Genomic DNA, 26,159 nt, shown 5'->3' with positions numbered 1-26,159 from the left:
TGCCGCCTTAACTGTTCAAGTTGTGGACGTGATCTGCTGGTAACATTATGTGAAAGAATGTTTTGTCATGCTACACAAGGTGGAGAGATGGTACTCTGCAAATAATGTCCTAATTTCAGAAAAGTAACTTCCACTTCTATCATCCACGCAACTTCCATTTTGGTCATCCTTGTGCACCCTCCAAGAGACAGCAAATCTGCCACCCATTTGTGCTGATCTACAGTCACCTTTCATGACAAGAATTTATGCCGAATATATGTACCTCTCAAATCATCAGGGAAGCTTTACACAGGATAGGACATCAGCTTATCAAGCGTAGGCTGATTCAGGACCCAAAGATAAAGGAAAAAGTGTGAACAAATATGCCAAATCCCCCTCCAATTGTTACTTGAATGTTACTGGTGTGGAAAGATTATTCAGTGCACCGCAACAGCAGCTCTGGGTAAGCACTGTTATTCAGCACTACTGACAATGCTGTGGTTTATATATAGTGAATATAACCAGAAATAAGTGTATACTGTGCTGATCAGCACCTTGACTCACCTTGACTGTGTGCATCCATTGCTGGTAGGACTTTGAATTTCCTGTGGATGAATTAAATAAAAGAGGTTCCACAGTTACACCTTTTGTTAAAACTAGAGATACTGAAGTAATATTTCACGTGAAGTACAGTAGCAAAAAGGTCTTGTAAATGTATATCAAATGGTGCACACAGCATTTATAGGAAACTATGCATACAGATTAAAGCTGAAATTAGATTGGTAGGCATCCTTCCATCTACAAAAGATGATGGATATGCAGTAAACAATCCATTAGGCGGGGTGTTTTCTCTTGGTGCGCCTTTGTTGATGGGTGTGAAGTCCAATCCTTGAGAAGCAGGCTCTGTCACAAGTGCTGCACGTGAAGCTGCCAAAGCGAGGCTGTGAGTTGTTGTTTCTGACGTTGGCGCCTGTTGCCAAGCTGCTGTCGCAACTGGTCATCGTGATTAGATTTCAAGTATTATACCTCATTGTTTTCAATATTTACTATTCTGCAGTTCATTATTTTTGCATGAAGGTCCATTACTCCATATTAAATGAGGTGGTCATCATTCTCCATATCAAGTCATTTTCCATTTACTAGTCAAGATAATTTATCCAAAGTGGGCAATCAAAGAGGTACCTGCCCTTTACAGAGACCTTTCTTTTGGGACAACAATTCATTCTCTCTCCTACCCAACCCCTCCACTCCCAACCTCTCTCTCCATGTACCTTTAACTTTAAAAATAGAACTCTTGCCTTCTGTTTCTCCTCCCCACACCCATGAGAAGTGAAAAACGTATCTATTAAAGAGACTTTGCTTATGGGCTGAGACAAACTTTTTTCCTCCCTCCATTGCATAGATGTTGTAAGATGTGTATAGGAGATAAGTTTTTCCTCAATTATGCTCCTTCATCCACACACAAAAAAATGCCATTTTTTTTTTTTAAAAATCAGGTGAAAGCTAATGAGCAAAGAATTCAGGATTGAACCTTATGTGCAATAATATCAGTTTTGCTTTTTTTTATTATTTGTTCATGGGATGTAGGCGTCACTGGCTAAGCCAGCATTTATTGCCCATGCCTAATTGCCCTTGAGAAAGTGGTGGTGAGCTGCTTTCTTGAACCGCTGCAGTCCTTGGGGTGTAGGTGCACCAACAGTGGTGCAGGCAAATGCTATCCCAGTAATAATACAAAAGTAAAATAAAATTAACAATCATGATCTGTGAAGTGGGTGAAACTTTATCAATGCACAGTCCAGACATTATCCTAGGCTAAGGCCCAAGCTGAGGACAGTGGACTTGTAATATTGTTACAACTGAGATGGGAGGAGTGCACTGTCTTTTCTAGTTCCACTTCTCCACAGGTCACAACATCTATTTAAATGTTTACCCAGTTACTGACATGATCAATTATATGCTCTATTCTTGATCCCAGAATAAAACACATCAACCAGGTTTCTTTAATAGACAACAAAATTATCAGTTTATTATAAAACAAGACTTAACCAGTAACAAAGCAAAGCAATAACAAACTGATTAAAATATGAAAATTCCCTTTTTAAAAAAAATTCACCAATTACACTCACACACACACACACTGGGAAAAATACAGAAATTTACTTTGCAGAGGTCTATTCCAAAAAAAAGACAAAAAATCTACTTTGGCCAAATACTTGCTAATTTTTGACGAGAAAAGAAAGAAGATATGGAAGGAAGTCAGTTGTCCCTTTTTTGGTCTGGCATCCAGGTATACGGAGACAGGTCATTGGGTTCGTTTCAAAACCTGTCCGTGCTGGAGATGTCAAGAATTATTCTAGTGGCTTTTCTAGGAGAAATATGGCATCAAGGTTTTTCCGCCAGCACACATTTGAATCGCAGGATTTTTTTTTTCAGCTTCTCGGGAGCTATACAGTACCAGGGACCTTTTTCCCCCCACACTGCATCTTGGCAGGATTTCTTCAAAATAAAAGGTAGAGAAGGTGGTGAGCTGGGTGATTTCTTTTTTTCCTTGGCAGAAGAACACCAGCTGTCTTCAAACAGCTCACACTCCAACTAAAACGGAAAACAATGTTCAAACTCCAGAGAATTGACCTCCTGACCTCCATAGACCTTGACACGTGGTTTCTCTGTAACCATTTTTCCCCAGGTCACCAAGGGCTCCGCTGCCTACCGAGCCCAACCCACAAGTGATTTCCAGCACAGGTAATCCTCAGAGAATATCTTGTCCTGTCGGTAAACTTGGTGAAAAAAAACACATCCATGGAATCTTTTCAGTTGAAGAGATGGAAGCACTTTTGTAACAATGTGAATGATGACTATCTGAAGGGTGAAAACTGCAGCATCTAAAAGATGAGAATTATCAAAAGGAAAGATACATTTAAGTTGGTGCCTTACCTCCACTATAGCCTCCAACAGTTATCTCGTCTTCAAAAACATCAGAAAATCCTTTCCCTGCATTTAACTTTTCCAACCTGCCATCAATAAACTAACAAAAATATGAAAATGTATAATTCAGTGAGGTAGACAGGCAAAATGAAAGACACTGACAGACATTATAGGTTAATCTGACTTACTTCACTTTTCAAACTAAAAAGAAACGACATCCTGAAGGTTCATTGGAAAAACAGTGCATGATTAGGTCAGTTCTGAGATCATTTGCCAGTCTATGAGCAGTTAACTGATCTCATCTAGCAGTAGTGCAGGCACCAGAATTGAATGCAGTATCCCTTGATGGTTGGGGAGGAAGAAGCCAATGGTACTAATTGCCTGTTGGATTTACATGAGCATGGATATCAGGAGAAACAAAATTTGACTGTGTAGTTGTAGCACCTACAGTTAGAAGACCAACAGTGACTGCCCAAGTGTACACAAGGGAAACAATGGTCACTTTGGTGAAATAATAGTTACACAGCGCACTGAGCTTTAAGTTGGCATGACTCATTGGAGTATATGCTGGTTCTTCAAGAGATTGAAAAGTAATTTTGGCAGCCTCATGGCACAAAACAGCTTGGTCCTCAAACCCAGAGTATTAAAACCATTTTATTTCTTCGTAAAAACTCTATTAACTTCATGCAAACGACAAATAGAAAGACTTGCATTTTATATAGCGGCTTTCACGATCACTGGACATCCCAAAGCAGTTTACAGCCAATGAAGTACTTTCGAAGTGTTGTAATGTAGGAAACGCGGCAGTTAATTTGCGCACAGCAAGCTCCCACAAACAGTAATGGACAGAAAATCTGTTTTTGTGATGTTGACTGAAGGTTAAATATTGGCCGGGACACCAGGGATAACTCTCTTGCTCTTCTTCAAAATAGTGATGTGGGATCTTTTACATCCACCTGAGGGGGAAGACAGGGCCTCGATTTAAAGTCCCATCTGAAAGAAGGCACTTCTGACAGTGCAGCATCCCCTCAGTACTGCACTAGAGTGCCAGCTTTGATTTTGGTGCTCAAATCTGGAGTGGGACTTGAATCTACACCCTTCTAACTCAGATGTGAGTGTGCTACTAACTGTCAACAAATAAACCCACAGGAAATACAAATCATTTTACTGATTTACAGAATGTTAATGTGAAATTTCAATTTTTGGTTATTGGGTCGAATCTTTAAAGCCAACTTCTATTAGCAGAACACTTGTATAGCTGGGCCCTCCTTACAGCTCCCTAATACATGAAAAATATGTTGATCCAACTGACTAAATGACAGGAAAAACATGAACAGCGAGGGATTTCTTGGCAGACCAACTTCAGAATTCTTCTGCCTTTTACTATTTAGCTTCAAATTCGATAACTCTGTATTTATAGATATTAGAACACCAAGTCATTAAAGCATTTGTACTAAAACAGTCACAGTGGTAACCAACACCATAAAAATTAAGAGTACACATATGTCTATGATTAAGAAAACACAGCTATCAACATTACTACTGCACCCTGCAAACAGCTATTTTTATTAGAAAATTTATGGAGTGCTTTTGCACTGCATTTAGAAACATCCAAATTGACATGCCTCAGAAATACTATCAAGGCACAAATGTACGTTCAGCAGTGGTTTATGTCTTCAATAGTCAAACCATGGACCAAGGTTTCTACTCATTATGACTAAAATAAAAAGGCCAAACAGTTTAAAAAATGCTATTGCTACTATTTGTAGTGCAATCATTTGGCAGAAACAAATGAATTGATGATTTGAATTCCAATGGAAGATGCTAACTGCCATTCAGATTATTAATCCATTCATCAAATTTCTCATCATTTGTTGTGAATAAGTTAACTGCTTCAGAACACAAATGTTCAATACAAAACATTCAACATGAAAACACCACTTCTGATGGAATAAATGTGAACTCTCGAAATATTAAACTGGAACTGTACAGATCTATTCAGCATTGAAAACTTGCATGTCACAATACAAATAGACAGCTCTGGAGTATGTCTCCAAAGCTAATAGTTTTGAAGCCTCTAAGTTTAAAGGATATAATGTACAAATAAAGAATATGGTAAAGGGCACTTTAAAATGTTGGTCATATAATACACAATTCTATTCATGATCTTCTCATATGATCAGGTCTATCAAAAATTATTTATAATTCCTGCAAATTTTAAATTAACTAGCTTCAAATAAACTTTCAAAATTTTGCAAAAGCCTCAAAACTGGCCCAATAGAAACATGTTTTTCAATTTGAAAACTGCACACAAAGTTTTAAAAAGTTTCAACCACAAAGTTACTTTTGTTTTCAAATGACAGATATTAGCCCAATTGATGGAACTGGTGAAATATATTTTTATGATTGTGTAAGATATTAAACAAAGGTAGGTAATATCTCTGAATCACACTGGAAAGGTCAAATAAAAGTTAGATTTTCAGTGAACTGCTATGACTGAAGGCTGACAATTCAGTTGTTGATATGGAACAAGCTAAATTCCTGTAAATTGAAACAATGGCAGCAGCACATGGGATACAAATGAAAGAAACCAGACAGTTAATCTGGGTCTTTATTGGACAAAGTCCTATTTATTCTGAATGGGCCTTTTTCCAAGAACCTTGGTTCATGGTCAGATCAGTACTATTTTACTGGATTTCATGTTAAGTAGAATGCGATAAAAACAACTGAGCTACCACGGAGCAGAAATGTCTTTGAAGTACAAGTTGCTATCATAGAGAACTCAAGAAATTCTCCTCCATCATAAGATAGCTCTTGATTAATTATAATTCTCCACATACTACTGAGCTGTGCCAGTCCACGACAAAGTTGTAGAAATTATCTATGTGAAAATAACAGTACAAAATTTTATTCAAATACTGGTGCATATTTTCCTCAGAAATTAGGTAAATACTCATTTTAATTGCACATATAATCAGTTAGAAAATTTGCAAGAACTCAGAATTGAAGCAAAATTTCTGAGATTACAACATTGTTATCACTGCTGAAAAACTATCAGCCAATTAATCCTTAAATGCTAGCCAAATGATTGAGCTACCCAACAAACATGGGAGAGTTCATGAACGGAGGTGTGAATTTAGCAGAGGGAATTTTTTTCTGAAAGTAGCTTAAGACCACAGAAAAGTGAAAGATTACATGGCTGATGCAGAAAACAAATGCTCAATATTTCAGTGACAACAAGCAGGAAATTTGTCAACAACATGAATGTCTTTGCGTAAGTTTTTAAACTTGAAGGCGACAAAGTTTCCCCACATTTTGCTGCCCAGAGTGGTGACTCTGGCAACTGAAGATATCCTCCAATCTGTGCATGTGCTGCATGTACAATTCTCAGGATGCATCAGGATAGCTAAGTAACAATATGACTTTCTCCCAGTGTCTAGTTGGCTATTTTTCAAATTTATTTTAATAAAGTTCCGAGGACAATTTTAATTTTAAAAGCTTTAAAGTTTTAATTATAAAAGCAAGGCAGTTATGCTAAAACATTATGAACATTGGTTAGGCTTCAGCTGGAGTACTGTGTTTAATTCTGAACACCACATTTCAGAAAAACAGGTTAAGGTCTTCGAGATGGTACCAAGAATAAGAGGGAGAATGGAGAGGTTGGGGTTGTACACCAAAGAGCAAAAAAGGTTAAGAGGAGATTTTGAATGAGGTGTACAAAACGGTTTTGATAAAGTAAATAAGGAAAAACCGTTTGGAGTGGCAGAAGAGTTGGTCAACAGAGGACACAGATTTACGGCGACTGGCAAAAGAACCAGAGGTGGCATGAGGAAATAATTTTTTGTCTTACGCAGCAAGTTGTTGTAATCTGGAATGCACGGCCTCAAAAGGGTGGTGGAAGCAGATTCAATTGTGACTTGCAAAAGGATATTGGACAAATGCTTGAAGGGAAAACATTTACAAGGTTGTGGGGAAAGAACAGTGGAGTGGTATGAATTGGATAGCTCTATGAAAGAGTCAGCACAGGCACAATTGGCCGAAAGGTCTCCCTCTGTGCTGTATCATTCTATGATCCGACAGTAAAACTTGCTTGGAGTTTTTTTTTGAAGTATGCATGTGAGAGAGAACCAAATTGACGGGCTTAAATACTTGCTACAGTTTTAGTTGCTGCTTGAATTCTGAACATTCTTACAGTCTTCAGAAAGTATATTAAGTCAAAAGTCATTGAATGAGAGACACAAAATCACTGAGATGGAGAAACACAATTTGAGGAACCAATCACAAAACACCAAATTTAATGTTGCAAAGATTGTTTGAAAAGTTACAAACCAATATTGCCAGACAGGTGTTGCCCTTTCCACCCACCCGAGTGCTGTGAGGCTCACACTCTCTCACTCCCCTCAATGTTGACAGACACTAGACAAGTAACAGTAAGCCAAACTTCACATTGCCCTCCCAACAACACCCCCTCAGCGCTGCCAAATTGCAGCCTTCCTTCGACAATTCTGCTAAATCACAGTCACATTCTCCACAGTGATCAGCTCAAGGATCTCCACCCACCCAACCCAGGACTTTTCTCACCCGACTTCATCTCACCCTATCAGCATTTCTCCCTCATGTCTTCATCTAGCTTCCCCTTAAATGCATTTCTGCTAATTGCCTCAACTACTCTGTGTGATAGCAAATTCCACATTCTAACCACTCCCCTGAATTCCCTATTAGATTCATTTGTGACTGTATTATATTTATGACCCCGAGCTTTGAGTTCCCCACAAGTGGGAATATCATCTCTACGGCTACCCTATCAAACCCTTTCATTATTTTGAAAAACTCTATTAGGTCATCCTTCAACCTTCTCTTTTCTAGAGGGGAGAGAACCACAGTCTGTTCAGTCTTTCCTGAGAGTTAAACCTTACAGTTCTGGTATTATCCTTGCAAATTTTTCTTGCACCTTCTTCGGTGCGTCCATATCCTAAATTGAGACATATATGCATTTTGTAGCATAAAATTCCAGCAAATAAAATTTTCCCCCAACCATATATCCACAACACTACACATCTAATCTTTACCTGTGTGAAGAGCTGAAGCTGTACCGCATTTTGAAGGAAGTGTTTGATAGTGCTAGAACGATGGTCAATATAGCTCTCCTCGCAAAATGTGATTGGCTCGCCCTGAAATAAAACAACATTTACCGGATTAATTGTTAGAACATTATTTAAGTACAAGAAAGTTACTGCATTAGTTTTTCTAATGCTATTTATTCAATAGGGTTGTGATAAAGAATCAGGGCAGGGTTCCACGTTAGCACAACAGACCAGGAGTGCTAGTTTATATTCTGTCCAGTCAAACACAGTGAATGAAGTCATTTTTTCCCTGTTATTCCTCTCTCCAACATTTTCCCTCCACCCCAACTCTCCCCTCTTCAAATTTTTCATTCTGTTACTGGGGTATAGTTTTACAAGAAGCTTCTGCCTACTACTACCTCACTCAAGCAGTCCTTATTGATATCTGAGTCTTGTCATAGAGTACTGGCAGGCTTACAGATGGAGCTCACATCTCAGCCCAATCGGATTCTCTCACAGCATCCCAACACAGGAATGGGATAGTGAGCAGGAAGTTGAACCCTGACTGATATTCGTCTTCCCTAACCCAGCAACCTTGAGAGAAACTCTAGTGCCCATACTACTGCTCCAAATGAAATTAGCTATTTTAGCAGATACTGAGGATCTTCCTGGTGTATGCAGATCAGGGTTGATGACCATCTCTGAGCTAGTATGAAGCACCAATTTTGCATTTCGTAAAAATGAACAAATATAAAATGGTTCAAAATGACTCCATTAACACACTTGCTTAATAATCAATTATATTTATAGGTGCACAAAGGCACAGAATAAGTCATTGAAAAATGTGCTCCAGTTTTCTGGCAACAGTGACCATGCAAATATGCATTAATGGGAGACTTTGGTGTAGCAGTATTGTCACTGGACTAGTAACCCAGAGACCCAGGATATTGCTCTGGGGATATGGGTTTGAGTCCCACCATGGCAGAAAGTGGAATGTGAATTCAATTAATAAAAATCTGAAGTTAAAAAAGTTATCTAACGATGGCCATGAAACCATTGTCGATTGCTGTAAAAACTCATCTGGTTCACTAATGTCCTTTAGGGAAAGGAAATCTGCTGTCCTTACCTGGTCTGGCCTACATGTGACTCCAGACTCATAGCAATGTGGTTGACTCTTAAATTCCCTCTGAAATGGCCTAGCAACCCACTCTGTTGTATCTAACCGCTACAAAGTCAATAAGGAGTGAAGCCGGACGGACGATCCGGCATCGACCTAGGCACCGGAAATGACAATGGCAAACCCAGCCCTGTTGACCCTGCAAAGTCCTCCTTACTAACATCTGGGTGCTTGTGCCAAAGTTGGGAGAGCTGTCCCACAGACTAGTCAAGCAACAGCCTGACATAATCACACTCACGGAATCATACCTTGCAATGTCCCTGACACCACAATCACCCTCCCTGAGTATGTCGTGTCCCACCAGCAGGACAGACCCAGTAGAGGTGGGGGCACACTGGCATACAGTCAGAAGAGAGCTGCCCTGGGAGTCCTCAATATCGACTCCAGACCCCATGAAGTCTCATGGCATCAGGTCAAACATGGACAAGGAAACCTCCTGCTGATTGTCCCCCTCAGATGATGAAACAGGACTCCTCCATGTTGAACACCACTTGAGAGAATACTGAGGGTGGCAAGGGCGCAGAATGTACTTTAGGTGGGGGACTTCAATGTCCATCACCAAGAGTGGCTTGGTAGCACCACTACTGACTGAGCTGGCCGAGTCCTAAAGGACATAACTGCTAGACTGTGTCTGCGGCAGGTGCCGAGGGAACCAAGAGGAAAAAATATACTTGCCCTCGTCCTCACCAATATACCCGTCACAGATGCATTTGTCCTTGACAGTATTGGTAGGAGTAACTATCGCACAGTTCTTGTGGAGACAAAGTCCCATCTTCACATTGAGAATACCCTCCATTGTGTTGTGTGTCACTATCACCGTGCTAAATGGGATAGATTACGAACAGATCTAGCAATGCAAAACTGGGCATCCATGAGGCGCTGTGGGCCATCAGCAGCAGCAGAATTGTACTCAACCACAATCTGTAACCTCATGGCTCGGCATATCCCCCACTCTACCATTACCATCAAGCTGGGGGACCAACCCTGGTTCAATGAAGAGTGCAGGAGGGCATGCCAGAAGCAGCATCAGGCATACTCAAAATGAGGTGTCAACCTGGTGAAGCTACAAACCATGACTACTTGCATGCCAAACAGCATAAGCAGCATGCAACAGACAGAGCTAAGTGACCCCACAACCAATGGATCAGATCTAAGCTTTGCAGTCCTGCCACATCCAGTCGTGAATGGTAGTGGACAATTAAACAACTAACTGGAGGAGGTGGCTCCACAAATATCCCCATCCTGAATGATGGGGGAGCCCAGCACATCAGTGCGAAAGATAAGGCTGAAGCATTTGCAACAATCTTCAGCCAGAAGTGCTGAGCTGATGATCCATCTCGGCCTCCTCTTTAAGTCCCCTGCATCACAGATGCCAGACTTCAGCCAATTCGATTCACCCCTCGTGATATCAAGCAATGACTGAAGGCATTGGATACTGCAAAGGCTATGGGCCCTGACAATATTCCGGCAATAGTACTGAAGACCTGTGCTCCAGAACTTGCCGCGCCCCTAGCCAAACTGTTCCAGTACAGCTACAACACTGGTATCTATCTGGCATTATGGAAAATTGCCAAGCTATGTCCTGTACACAAAAAGCAAGACAAATCCAACCCGGTCAATTACCACCCCATCAGTCTACAGTATCAGTCTACAATCATCAGTAAAGTGATGCAATGTGTCATTGACAGTGCTATCAAGCAGCACTTGCTTAGCAATAATCTGCTCACTGATGCTCAGTTTGGGTTCCATCAGAGCCACTCAGCTCCTGACCTTACTACAGCCTTGGTTCAAACATGGACAAAAGCTGAACTCAAGAGGTGAGGTGTGAGTGACTGCCCTTGACATCAAGGCAGCATTTGACTGAATACGGCATCAAGGAGCCCTAGCAAAATTAGAGTCAATGGGAATCAGGGGGAAAACCCTCCGCTGGCTGGAGTCGTACCTAGTGCAAAGGAAGGGGGCTGCGGTTGTTGGAGATCAATCATCTCAACTCCAAGACATCACTGCAGGAGTTCCTCAGGGTATTGTCCTAGGCTCAACCATCTCCATCTGCTTCATCAATGACCTTTCTTCACTCATAAGGTCAGAAGTGGGGATGTTCACTGATGACTGCACAATGTTCAGCACCATTCACGACTCCTCAGATACTGAAGCAGTCCATGTAGAAATGCAGCAAGACCTGGACAATATCCAGGCTTGGGCTGATAAGTGGCAAGTAACATTTGCGCCACACAAGTGCCAGGCAATGACCATCTCCAACAAGAGAGAATCTAACCATCTACCCTTGACATTCAATGGCATTACCATCGCTGAATCCCCCATTATCAACATCCTGGGGGTTACCACCAAACACATCTTACCCTCCCCTCCCTTGTCAGCATTCCGAAGGGATTGTCCACTCCTCCATTGCCCCCGACACCTCATCCCCTTCCCACAGCACCTTCCCATGCAATCGCAGGAGGTGTAATACCTGCCCTTTTACCTCCTTTCTCCTCACCATCCAAGGCCCCAAACACTTCTTCCAAGTGAAGCAGCGATTTACTTGAACTTCCTTCAATTCAGTATAATGTATTCACTGCTCACAATGCGGTCTCCTCTACATTGGGGAGACCAAATGTAAATTGGGTGACTGCTTTGCAGAATTCCTCCGGTCAGTCCGAAAGCATGGCCCCGAGCTTCTGGTTGCTTACCATTTCAACACTCCCCCCACCAGCTCTCACGTCCACATTTCTGTCCTTGGCCTGCTGCAGTTTCCCAGTGAACATCAACGCAAGCTTGAGGAGCAGCACCACATCTTTCGATTAGGCACTCTACAGCCTTGCGGACTCAACATTGAGCTCAATAATTTCAGAATGTGCCTGGTCTTTTTTATATATTTTTTTATTATTTTATTTTGTAACCATGTGCCTGTTTTTCATGTTTGTGCTTTTGGACAGAGCTGCTCATGACTCTGCCATTAACACTCAATCTTTGTCTTTCACCACAAGCATTAACACACTCTTTGCCTTTGTTCCAAGACATCTTTACTAATTAATCTCTCCTGCCCTCTACCCTATCACACACCTTCCCTTTTGTTCTCTTCTCCACAAAATCACCCACATTCACTTATTTAAAACCTAATACTTTTCTAACCTTTGCCAGTTTTGATGAAAGGTCACAGACCTGAAATGTTAACTCTGCTTCTCTCTCCACAGATGCTCCCAGACCTGCTGAGTATTTCCAGCACTTTGTTTTTATTTCCTGTTCTGGAAATGTGTTCTGCTTATGCTATACACTATTTCCTTAGGAAAACCAGTGGGAGTCAGTTAAGCCTATAGCAAAGCACTAATACTGGTGAACACTGTGAGCTATATTCGCACTGATTTATTGACAGTTGGGTTTTTGACTGCAAAAATAGGAAAAAAATGAACCAGTGTAATGGCTTAGTTATACGCTTTGAAAAAGCAGCTGCAAATTATGACTATTTATACGCCAATGAAATACCAGATGTTTAATATATTATAAAAAGGAGAAATAAACTAAAAACAGGAAGGTTTCAGTTTAGGTGTTGTAAAATGATCATCTGTAAATAACTTGGATCTTATACATCTACCATACATCAAAGACCTTCTAACATGAAACCACTATTTAGATAATATACAGACTTTTTAATGTCCTTGAAATGCAAATTCAAATAGCATACAAGATAAAATGCATAAAAAATAGGATTATGAATTTTAATGTTTATTCATAGCATATTATAATAAATCATTACAAAAGCCCATATTTCTGTCAGGCAGTCAGACCATGATAATGGAATGGAAACTGAAAGGACTATCTCGAGTCTGGTTTGCAGAGCTGGCTGTACACAAAGGAAAAATACTATGAGTCGTTGCAGAACAGCCCAAAAATCCAAATTTAATGTTAATAACATTTTATAAAATTACAGAGAAAAATGCATTAAGGACAATTCTAACCACTGCTCTGGATCTGCCTGTGGTCCATCAACACACTGACAGCTAGAGACAAACAGCGATTTTTAAATAAAAACCCAGAAGTAACCTCCTGTTAGATACTACTGAACCCCTGAATAGTACAATATTAGCTTAGACGTTGCTGTGGCCCAAAACTAAAAAAAATGTGACCATTTATATCTGACAGCATAATTGCTGAAAGATCTTCAGTGGAGTATAATCAAATTGTATTTTAGCACTTAATACCAAATCAAGGCATTCGATAACTACAATTCTACTGGTGCCAAGTTGGAAAACAGGTGGCCTATGCAGTGCTGAGAAATATTCACGTGCCAGTCACAATCCTTGCCCCAACCCTGTCATTTATTTCGGTCCCTCTCAACCCTCAACTCACTATACCCAAAAGCAAACTTAAAGAATAGATCCAATTATTAAATCACGATCACAATCTCACCAGTATATATTTCTATAAATACTGCAGGATACCTGGCTGGCTTTCATTTTCATCCGAAATAGGGAAAGAGTTTAAGTTTCACCCTAAGTGCAGAAATCTCTTTTCTAAATAAAAAAACTACACTCTATAAATTTTCTTTATGAAATTACAGCAGGGGTTTGGAATGTAGTAAGCCATAGAGAACCTCTCACAAGCTATCTTATAGGGGAGTGAGCAGTAGTATTTCTACTTCTGGTGCCAGAAAATTAATCAATCATTGAGCTGGTGCTGGCTATGAATATGACCATGTTAATCTTATGATTAATGAGCCGCACTTCACTGAAAACTGACAAATGATGCTGATCATCATCTAACCAAGCATCCAGTTTTTAAATGTGAAAGCTGCCTCTAACTATACGGAAGGTGCTTTTTAAATTTAAAAAAAACAAAGACACAAATTTTATTTTAAGATTTTAAGTATTTACTGTCGCATAAATAAATATACAGAAGATCAAGAAAGAAAATAGTTTGGGCACTTTTCAACTACTACTTGCATTTATGTAGCACCTTTAACATAGTAACATGTCATAAAGTGCTTCAACAGGGACATTATCAAACAAAACTGTTCCAAGAATGGAAACAGCTAGAATGCCTTTGATGGATCTTAAACAAATGGAAGTAAACAGAACAAGAAACGGAGGGAGACCAAGGAAGCACCGGATAGACAATATCGAAAGTGTCTTGTCAGAAAGCGATACAGATGACTGAAGCGGCAGTGAGTTCAAAACCAACAACAGTGCAGTGAATTCATTCGACCTGGTCATCGCTGCTAAAGTGACAGATGGGAATTTAGTGGCGTTCTACTATAAAGTTATTACAATAATAAGGCTACTTCTGACATCAAAGCAGCTTCACCAACTTAACCTTATGCTTTGGTTCAATGATGCAATGTGAACTAATCACTTTAAAGGATTTGTAAACCATGGTTATTAACTAAACCATATTCGCAAATCTGAATGGCACAATTTAAAAATAAAAATGCAAATTTAAAATAATTCTCAACAAAAGGCTTATTTCAGTAAATGGATTAAAATAGCCCCAAGAAATAAGGCCTTGAAAGGATTACTTTAAAAAAAATGATATTCCTTTCTCACCAATATAAAATCAAGACAGCTATATTAAAGATAGCTGAAAGTCTGACCCTCAAAATGGAAACATTCAACTTTGAAGTGTGTCAGTCTTATGAACACAGACAACACCCCTTTAATCTTTGAGAGGATGAAAACTTTACATGTTGTAACATTCTGATACAAATGGATACATTCTTTGGCTGTGTTTCAGAATACTGGCAGTTGATAGCACTGGGAATAACTGCTGCCAAGAGCTATTAAACATGATTTCTTTCCCCATTGAGGAATACTAAAATGTTGTCAGTACAAACTCTGAACTTGAGATCAGGTTGTTCAAAAAAAAAATCCTAAAAGCAAACCACAATAAGTATTTTTCTCCACTTCTAAATTTGGCATAACAAAGGTTTGCAATGAAACCCATTTCTCTTCGTGTAGAAATGAAAGCTGAAAACCAATGCACTCAACAAAGCCACTGTAAATGGGGATGGAGCCTAAAAGTAGGGAAGTCTTGCTGTAACTACAGAGCATTGGTGAGCCCACACCTACAGTACTGCATACAGTTTTGGTCTCCTTATTTAATGAAGGATATACTTGCATTGGAGGCAGTTCAGAGGTTCACTAGGTTGATTTCTGGGATGAAGGGGTTGCCTTATGAGGGAAGGTTGAGCAGGTTGGACCTTTACTCATTGGAGTTTAGAAGAATGAGAGGTGATCTTATTGAAACATAAGATTCTGAGGGGACTTGACAGGACAGATACTGACAAGATGTTTCCCCTCATGGGGAAATCTAGAACTAGGGGCACAGTTTCAAAATAAGGGGTCCCTCATTTAAGATGGAGATGAAGAATTTCTTCTGAGGGTCATTAATCTTTGGAATTCTCTCCCTGAGACAGCAGTGGAAGCTGGGTCATTGAACATATTCAAGGCTGAACTAGACAGATTTTTGATCTACAGGGAGTAAAGGGTTATGGGGGGCAGGCAGGAAAATGGAGTTAAGGCCACAATCAGATCAGCCGTGATCTTTTTGAATGGTGGAGCAGGCTCGAGAGGCCAGATGGCCTACTCCTGCTCTTATGTAAATCAAAGGATCATAAAAATTCTAAGTGTTTTTAATAGATCAAAAAACATTATGAGGGAAGATGATAAGGTTGTACGGTACATTAGATCACGAGTGCTGTCTTTTCACCTTTTGGATTCACGTTTGCATCTAGCCTGGACTGATAGAGTTGAGACTATGTAGAATATAAACATTTTAAGTAGCTTCAACCGCCTGACAGTAAATGTGGTTTCATAGCATTAAATTGGCTGCAATCACTAAACTAGCAACCTTGCTTGGAGCCCACAAGAATGGCTGCTGTTTGGTCAAAGAGACAAGGTTTAAGGATAGTCTTAAAAGGAGCAGCAGAGGATGGAAAAGCAGAGGGGCATGAGAGAGGAAATTCCACAGCGTGGGCACAAGGTGATTAATGGCAGGGCTATCAATAATGGGGTGAAATAAGGGTGATTGGATAAGCACGTGCAGAATCAAAATAGGGGGAGATTGAGAATGAATAATGCATCATAGTCAATCAAGGATCCTTTTATTCTCATAAAGCAAACAATCGGGACCAACCCTGACTCTTGGGGGAGAAAAACTGCTTACAACTATGATTAGTATCTCATGATTGTCAGCACACTGTTTATAGCTTGATGGAGATCAACATTTTCTATCTGATCTCTTGAGCTCGGAAAATAAAATAACTACTAGCTCTTGGCTTCTGCACATTATAGCAGTAGGGAACTTTCTTGGAATAGGTGGCTCCAGATCAGGCGCCAGGCCAATCCAATGTGGCGCTCTCAAAAAAGCCAATGAGGGTGCGCCAAGATGCAAAGGGGCCTCATCCGTAACTAGATAACAAGCAATTATGAACGGTCAATCTCCACAATAAAAATAATGTGGCTAAACTGCTTTTTTTAAACTGAGAACTGGTAAGTACTGTGAACAGAAACATTTGACTTCTTCATGCATTTCACATATTTTGTTCAATAAGTGAGATGGATGCATATGTAACAAAATATGCAGTGACTTGAAATAAACTGCATCCACTTACCCTTGGTACAAAGGCTCACTATTATAGATGCATAACACAAGTTTATGTGGTGCTGACACTTCAGTGACACAACAGCAACTCAGGTGTGAGGCGCAATGTTAACTCTTAGGGGATTCAGGCAACAGTTGTAGGTTTGCCCCCACAGGATATGTTGGAAGAGGCCTCGCCCATTTTAATGGTGGAAATCTCATTAACATAAATGGGGCAAGCTGTCGGCCTGAAATGGGACTTCAGAGACAGCTCACTGGGATCCGAGGGTCGATCTGCAGCACTTGGGTAAGTTGTTGGGAGTGCGTTCGGAGTCTTAGTAAACACGGGAGGAGAGGATGCCCTGGGTAGCAGCAGTCCAAATTTGCCTCACAAAAACATTTACACTTACCTACAAGGGCTTTCACTTCCTGCCTGCCAAGTCTGTGGGTGCTCCATCCAGTGGGCTGTTAAAATGCCTGAGGGTCATATGTACATCATAGGATCCTGATTTACATGTATCCAGGAGGCTCCAACCTTGGCAAAGAAGGAGCCTCAACCACGTAAGTAAACAATGGAGTTAAAATGACCGCAGGGTGGTAAGACAGCAGTGGGCAAACCACTCTGATATTAACTTCTGTTCCATCCAGTTTTCACTAGCAGAGTGTGTTAAAATTCCCCTCTATCTTTTTCTTTAATGGACATATTTGGTAATGATAATAACCCTACCATTTGCCTTTAAAGGACACCAACTCACCCACTATGGCTGCCTTCCATTCTTGTTAACCACTGAACTGGTAAGAAACCTAGTCAGTCCCACAGATATACCAGGTTTATCATAAAAAACATGTGCTTCAGTCAAATTATTTAAGAATATGAAAGATTTTGTAATTATCACATTGTAATAGAATGAAAATCAGCTGTCTGAACAGCTCAGTGAGTTTATCCGGTGAATAGCTGAGCTACACAGATCAGCATGATCCCATGTTCAATCTTGGTCAATGTGGTGGCAACGGCACCACAATTGACCTCGACAACTGTGGCCTTGGTAAGGGGAAAATAAAAGTCAGGCCCTCAGATTATGAGAGTCTGGTGATGATGTTGCAGGTTAGTACATATTTTTAGATGTAAAATGAGAACACCAACAGGTTTGGGTATTATACTCCCAACATCTGAATAGCCTGCCAGCATTAAACATTAAGGGTTATACATTTGGGATAGATACTGAAGGGCAACCAATATCAGAGGAAGAAAGGGAAATGAGAAAGTTTAAAAAAATAACTGCTTGGAAATTCTATAGACTCTAACAGTTTCAATGGTTTGAAGGGGAGCTAATGTAACCCCACTATTTAAAACTGGAGGTATAGAGAAAACAGGGAATTATAGACCAGTTAGCCTGACATCAATAGTGGGAAAAATGCTAGAGTCCATTATAAAAGATGTAAAAGCACAGCACTTGGAAAACAATGACAGGATCGGACAAAGTCAACATGGATTTACAAAAGGGAAATCCTGCTTGACAAATCTACTGGAATTTTTTGAGGATGTAACTCGTAGAACAGATAAGGGCAAACCAGTGGATGTGGTTTATTTGGACTTTCAGAAGGCTTTCGACAAGGTCCCACATAAGAGATTAGCGTTTAAAATTAAAGCACATGGGATTGGGGGTAAGGTACTGACATGGATAGAGAACTGGTTGGGAGGCAGGAAACAATGAGTAGGAATAAATGGGTCTTTTTCCGAGTGGCAGGCAGTAACTAGCAGGGTTCTGCAGGGATCAGTGCTAGGACCTCAGCTATTTACTATATATTGATGATTTAGATGAGGGAACTTAATGTAATATCTCCAAATTCGCAGATGACACAAAATTGGGTGGGAGGGTGAGTTGTGTGGAGGATGCAGAGAGACTTCAGGGTGATTTGGACAAGTTGAGTGAGTGGGCTAATGCATGATAGATGCAGTACAATGTGGATAAATGTGAGGTTATCCACTTTGGTAGCAAAAACAAGGCGGCAGATTATTATCTGAACGTCTATAAACTGAGAGAGGGGACTATGCAACGAGACCTGCGTGTTCTTGTACACCAGTTGCTGAAGGTAAGCATGCAGGTCCAACAGGCGGTAAAAAAGGCAAATGGTATGTTGGCATTCATAGCGAGAGGATTCCAAAACAGAAGCAGGGATGTCTTGCTGCAATTATACAGGGCCTTGGTGAGGCCACACCTGGAATATTGTGTGCAGTTTTGGTCTCCTTGTCTGAGGAAGGATGTTCTTGCTCTGGAGGGAGTGCAGTGAAGGTTTACCAGACTGATTCCTGGGACGGCGGGACTGACGTATGAGGAGAGATTGAGTCGGTTAGGATTATATTCACTGGAGTTCAAAAGAGAGGGAGGATCTCATAGAAACCTATAAAATTCTATCTAACAGGACCTGACAGGGTAGATGCAGGAAGGATGTTCCCGATGGTGGGGGAGTCCAGAACCAGGGGTCATAGTCTAAGGATACAGGGTAAGCCATTCAGGACTGAGATGAGGAGAAATTCCTTCACACAGACAGTGGTAAACCTGTGGAATTCACTACCACAGAAAGCAGTTGAGGCCAAAACATTGTATGTTTTCAAGAAGGAGTTAGATATAGCTCTTGGGTTTAAAGGGATCAAAGGGTATGGGGCAAAAGCGGGAACAGGCTACGGAGTTGGATGATCAGCCATGATCATAATGAATGGCGGAGCAGGCTCGAAGGGCTGAATGGCCTACTCCTGCTCCTATTTTCTGTTTCTATGGACAGGTTGAGTGAAGGGGCAAATACATGGCAGATGCAGTATAATGTGGATAATAGAAAATATAGAAAATAGAAAATACAGCACAGAACAGGCCCTTCGGCCCACGATGTTGTGCCGATCCTTTGTCCTCTGTCAAGGACAATTTAATCTATACCCCATCATTCTCCTTTATCCATATACCTATCTAAAAGCCGTTTGAAAGTCCCTAAAGTTTCTTTGTGAGGTTATCCATTTTGGTGGCAAAAACAGAAAGGCAGATTATCTGAATGGCGATAGATTGGGAAAGCAGGAGGTGCAGCGAGACCTGGATGTCCTTGTACACCAGTCGCTGAAAGTAAGCATGCAGGTGCAGCAGACAGATAAGAAGGCAAATGGTATGTTGGCCTTCATAGCGAGAGGATTCAAGTACATGAGCAGGGATGTCTTGCTGCAGTTATATGAGGCCTTGGTAAGACCACACCTTGAGTATTGTGTGCAGTTTTGGCCCCTTATCTGAGGAAGGATGTTCTTGCTATGGAGGAAGTGCAGCAAAAGTTCACCAGATTGATTCCTAGGATGGCAGGACTGACGTATGAAGAGAGATTGGGTCGATTAGGCTTGTATTCGCTAGAGTTCTGAAGAATGAGAGGGGATCTCATAGAAACCTACAAAATTCTAACAGAACTGGACAGACTAGATACAGGAAGGATGTTCCCGATGGCGGGGGAGTCCAGGACCAGGGGTCATAGTCTAAGGATATGGGGTAAGCCACTTAGGACTGAGATGAGGAGGGATTTCTTCACCCAGAGAGTGGTGAACCTGTGGAATTCTCTACCGCAGAAAGCAGTTGAGGCCAAATCATTAAATATACTCAAGAAAGAGTTAGATATAGTTCTTAGGGCTAATGGGATCAAGGGATACAAGGAGAAAGCGGGAACAGGGTACTGAGTTTGGATGATCAGCCATGATCAATTGAATGGCGGAGCAGGCTCGAAGGGCCTAATGGCCTACTCCTGCTCCTATTTATCTATTTTTCTAAAAGCAGTTCTGACCAATTATCAACACAAATATGACATAAAATGCACAAAGGAATCCAGAGACCGGAGACCAAGGAAGAGGGAGTAGAAAATACGGTGTATTGAGAACAGCTTCAAACCAATTTGTTACTCAAATTCATGTCATTCTTCACAGACTAGAGGCAGCTGTTATAGAAAAGAGAGGATGTTTTTGTACTGTACATTCACATAATTCCATGTAACCTGTGATTTAAAACAGAGTTGAGGAGAGCTCCACTATATTGCATAATCATTAGCAATAACATGGGAGCTCTTTATAGAAGCTGTATTATCAGCGCCATCTCATTCAGCCAACTGATAGAAATGCAGAAGCCAATCTTCCAACTTAATAGCTGTATTTTTCTTGGTGGAAAATTAAAAGTGCTGAAAATTAGCAGGATAATAATGAACTTCAAGAGGATATAGACAGGCTGGTGGACATGTGGCAGATGAAATTTAATGCAGAGAAGTGTGAAATGATGCACTTTGGTAAGAAGAATGAGAGAGCTAATATGAACTAAAGGGTACTATTCTAAAGTGGGTGCAGGAACAGAGAGAGACCTGGGGTATATGTGCACAATTCACAATTGAAGGTGGCAGGGCAGGTTGAAAAGTAGTTAAAAGAGGCGTATGGAATCCTGGGCTTTCTAGAGACCTAGAGTAGAAAAGGAAGAAAGTTACGGTGAACATTGATAAAACATTGGTTTAGCCTCAACTGGAGTATTGTGTCCAATTCTGGGCACCACACTTCAGGAAGGCTGTAAAGGTTTCAGAGATGGTGCAGAAAAGATTTATGAGAATGGTTCCAGGGATGAAGGATTTGGAAAGACTGGAAAAGTTGGCACTGTTCTCCTGGGAGAAGAATAAGTAGAGAGCAGATTTGATAGAATGTTCAAAATCATGAGAGAGTAGACGAGAAAAATTGTTCCCATTGGCAGAAGAGTCAAGAACCAGAGGATACTGATTTAAGGTGATTAGCAAAAGAACCAAAGGTGATGGGAGGAAAAAACTTATTATGCAGCAAGTGGTTAGGATCTGGAATGCACTGCCTGTGAGTATGGTGGAGGCAGAGTCAAACGTGGCTTTCAAAAGGGAATTAGATAAGAACCTAAAGAGAAAAAATCTGCAGGACTACGGGAACAGGGCTGGGGAGCAGGACCAACTGAGTTGCTCTTGCAGAGAGCCAGCACAGACACGACAGGCCGAATGGCCTCCTGTGCTGTAACCAATCTATGATTATTTACATGGTTACTAGCTTGTTACTCTGATTATTGTAATTCCACAGGGCAGGTTGTAAACCAACTAATAAATTACATTTCACACAAGCACACACAATTTTTCAACAGCAAGTGGGCATTCCCAACACCCAGTCAGCTGCAATTCCCTCCAATAGAAGGATAGACCTATATGGGGAACTTCTAAAGATAAACAATCAATTTTAAGGGTAAGTTGAATCTTTATTTTGAGAATTTGGTATTTATTTTTACTGGAATGATTATACAGCTATGGAAACAACCTCACTTTCCTACTAAAATAAAAGCAAAATACTGCGGATGCTGGAAATCTGAAACAAAAACAAGAAATGCTGGATTCACTCAGCAGGTCTGGCAGCATCTGTGGAAAGAGAAGCAGAGTTAACGTTTCGGGTCAGTGACCCTTCTTCGGAACAAGGGTCACTGACCCGAAACGTTAAGTCTGCTTCTCTTTCCACAGATGCTGCCAGACCTGCTGAGTGAATCCAGCATTTCTTGTTTTTGTCTCACTTTCCTACTGTTACCTTAAGAAAACTGCATTTAATGTGTAATCCACATTATTCTTTCTTCTACCTAATTCTAGGGCATTTATCATCTCTATCCATTGCTTTAGCCTTTTCAATCATTTTGGATTATTTCACATTGGTTAGCTTTATTACTGCTACACCTAATTTAGTGTCATTCACAGACATAAACCTCTTGGCTTATACTGTGCCCTGTTATTCATCTATAAAAATTATAAACATTCATTTCTGTTGGAACCTCACGGACAGCTTGGTTCCACTTGGACATCTCCACTCACACCAGCACTCTTTGTGGTATACTTTTGCAGCTTAATATTTTGCCACCTCTCCCATGGGTAGGCACTTGATGAACTAATACATTATGTGGGATAATGTCAAGTGCCTTCGTGAAATCCTGGTGAAAAAAATTATTTGTTCATGGGATGTGGGCGTCGCTGGCTAGGCCAGCATTTATTGCAGAACCCTAAATGCCCTTAAGAAGGTGGTGGGAGCTGCCTTCTTGAACCAATACAGTCCTTGGGGTGTAGGTACACACACAGCGTTGCTAGGAAAGGAGTTCCAGGATTTTGACCCAGCGACAGTGAAGGGACAGCGATATAGTTCCAACCAGGATGGTGTGTGGCTTGGAGGGGAAGTGGCAGGTGATGTTCACATGTAGCTGCCGACCTTGTCCTTCTAGGTGGTAGAGGTCGTGGGTTGGAAGGTGCAGTCGAAGGAGTCTTGATGAGTTCTTGCAGTGCATCTTGTAGACAGTACACAGGATGTGCCAGGATGTTGATAGTGTGTGATTCAGCGATGGCAATGCCATTGACTATCAAGGGGAGATGGTTAGATTTTCTCTCGTTTGAGATGGTCATTGCCTGGCATTTGTGGGGCACGAATGTTACTTGCCACTTTTCAGCCCAAGCCTGGAGGTTGTCCAGGTCTTGCTGCATCTGGACATGGGCTGCTTCATTGCTTGAGGAGTCGAGTACGGTGTTGAACATTGTGCAATCATCAGCGAACATCCCCACTTCCGACTTTATGATGGAGGGAAGGTCACTGATGAAGCAGCTGAAGATGGTTGGGCCTAGGACACTACCCTGAGGAACTCTTGCAGTGATGTCCTGGGACTGAGAGGATTGGCCTCCAACAAATACAACCAATTTCCTTTCTGTTAGGTATGACTCCAATCAGCGGAGAGTTTTCCCCCGATTCCCATTGACTCCAGTTTTGTTAGAGCTCCTTGATCCCATACTCGATCAAATGCTACCTTGATGTCAAGGGCAGTCACTCTCACCTCACCTCTGGAGTTCAGCTCTTTGGACCAAGACTGTAATGTCAGGAGCTGAGTGGTTCCGGCGGAACCCAAACTAAGCGTCAATCAGCAGGTTATTGCTGAGCAAATGCCGCTTGATAACACTGTCGACGACCCCTTCCATCTCTTTGCTGATGTTCGAGAGTAGACTGATAGGGCGGTAATTGGCCAGGTTTGTCTTGTCCTGCTTTCTGTGTACAGGACACACCTGGGCAATTTTCCACATTTCGGGTAGATGCTAGCGTTACAGATGTACTGGAACAGCTTGGCTAGGGGCACGGTTAGTGCTGGCGCAGAAGTCTTCAGTACTATTTTAGGAATGTTGTCAGGGCCCATAGCCTTTGCAGCATCCAGTGCCTTCAGTCATTCCTTGATATCACGTGGAGTGAATCGGATTGACTGAAGACTGGCATCTGTGATGCTGGGGAGCTCAGGAAGCGGCTAAGATGGATCATCCACTCGGCACTTCTGGCTGAAGATTGATACAAATGCTCCAGCATTGTCTTTTACAAACAGCCAGACATACGAAGTAGGAGCAGGAGTCGGCCACTCAGCCCCTCAAGCCTGCTCCGCCATTCAATAAGTTCATGGCTGAACTGATTACTCCACATTTCCTCCTACCCCCGATAACCTTTCCCCCTCTTGCTTATGAAGAATCTATCTACCTCTGCCTCCACCAACTTTTGAGGAAGAGAGTTCCAAAGACTTACAACCCTCAGAAAAATAAATTCTCCTCATCTTGGTCTTAAATAGGCAACCCCTTATTTTTAAACAGTGACCCCTAGCTCTAGATTCCCACAAGGGGAAATATCCTTTCCACATCTACCATGTCAAGACCCCTCAGGATCTTATATGTTTCAATCAAGTCACCTCTTACTCTTCTAAATTCCAGCGAATACAAGCCTAGCCTGACCAATCTTTCCTCATCAGATAGCCTGCCCATTCCAGGTATTAGTCTAGTAAACCTTCACCGAATGCATTTACATCCTTCCTTAAATAAAGAGACCAACACTGTACACAGTACTCCAGATGTGGTCTCACCAATGCCCTGTATAGCTGCAGCAAAACCTCCACACTTTTGTATTCAATTCCCCTCGCGATAAACGATAACATTCCATTAGCTTTCCTAATTACGTGCTGTACCTGCATACTAACCTTTTGTGATTCATGCACTAGGACACCCAGATCCCTCTGCATCTCAGAGCTCTGCAATCTCTCACCTTTTAGATATTTTCTTCTTTTTTATTCTTCCTGCCAAAGTGGACAATTTCACATTTTTCCACATTATACTCCATTTGCCAGGTCTTTGCCCACTCACTTAACCTATCTATATCCCTTTGTAGCCTCCTGATGTCCTCTTCACAACTTACTTTCCTACCTATCTTTGTGTCATCAGCAAATTTAGCAACCATACCTTCGGTCCCTTTATCTAAGTCATTGATATATATTGTAAAAAGTTGAGGCCCCAGCACAGATCCTTGTGACACACCACTCATTACATCTTGCCAACCAGAAAATGACCCATTTATGCCTACTTTCTGTTTCCTGTTAGCTAGCCAATCTTCTATCCATGCCAATGCGTTACCCCTATACCATGGGCTTTTATTTTTTTCAATAACGTTTGATAGAAACATAGAAAATAGGAGCAGGAGTAGGCCATTCCGCCCTTCGAGCCTGCTCTACCATTCATTATGATCATGGCTGATCATCCAACTCAGTAACCTGTTTCCGCTTTCGCCCCATATCCTTTGATTCCTTTAAACCTAAGAGCTATATCTAACTCCTTCTTGAAAACATACAATGTTTTGGCCTCAACTGCTTTCTGTGGTAGCGAATTCCACAGGCTCACCACTCTCTGGATGAAGAAATCTCTCCTCATCTCAGTCCTGAATGGTTTATCCTGTATCCTTAGATTATGACCTCTGGTTCTGGACTCCCCACCATCAGGAACATCCTTCTTGCATCTACCATGCCAAGTCCTTTTAGAATTTTATAGGCTTCTATGAGATCCCCCTCACTCCTCTGAACTCCAGCAAATATAATCCTAACCGACTCAATCTCTCCTCATATGTCAGTCCCACCATCCCAGGAATCAGTGTGGCAACTTATCAAATGCCTTCTGGAAATCTAAGTGCAATACATTCACCAATTCCCCTTCATCCACATCACATGTAACTCCCTCAAAGAACTCCAATAAATTGGTGAAACATGATTTCCCTTTCATAAAACCCTGTTGACTCTGCCTGATTACCATGAATTTTTGTAAGTGCCCTGCTATAACGTCTTTAATAATAGCTTCTAACATTTTCCCTAAGACAGATGTTAAGCTAACTGGCCTCCAGTTTCCTGCTTTCTGTCTCCCTCCCTTTTTAAATAAAGGAGTTACATTCGCTATTTTCCAATCTAAGGAACCTTCCTCGAATCTAGGGAATTTTGGAAAATTAAAACTAACACATCAACTATCTCGCCAGCCACTTCTTATAAAACCCTAGGATCAAGTCCATCAGGACCCGGGGACCCGTCAGCCCGCAGCTCCAACAATTTGTTCAGTAC

At 41.3% G+C, this 26,159-nt stretch overlaps 1 protein-coding gene across 3 annotated transcripts in view; it reads right to left on the bottom strand.

Moving 5' to 3' along the window:
* dennd1b (DENN/MADD domain containing 1B) overlaps positions 1-26,159 on the bottom strand; it is a 303,360-nt gene that overhangs the window by 47,989 nt on the left and 229,212 nt on the right. For all 3 annotated transcript variants that reach the window (XM_068037699.1, XM_068037701.1, XM_068037700.1), the window contains 3 exons: positions 7,974-8,075; positions 2,914-3,004; positions 544-584 (listed from right to left, as the gene is read on the bottom strand). In XM_068037699.1, the coding sequence (XP_067893800.1) occupies positions 544-584; positions 2,914-3,004; positions 7,974-8,075 (234 nt within the window). The remainder of the gene's footprint in view (positions 1-543; positions 585-2,913; positions 3,005-7,973; positions 8,076-26,159) is intronic.

This window comes from Heterodontus francisci, chromosome 8 (genome assembly GCF_036365525.1).
Source record: "Heterodontus francisci isolate sHetFra1 chromosome 8, sHetFra1.hap1, whole genome shotgun sequence".
Taxonomy (NCBI): Eukaryota; Metazoa; Chordata; class Chondrichthyes; order Heterodontiformes; family Heterodontidae; genus Heterodontus; species Heterodontus francisci.
Note: the sequence above shows the minus strand (reverse complement) of the source record. Positions and strands in the feature narration are given on the sequence as shown.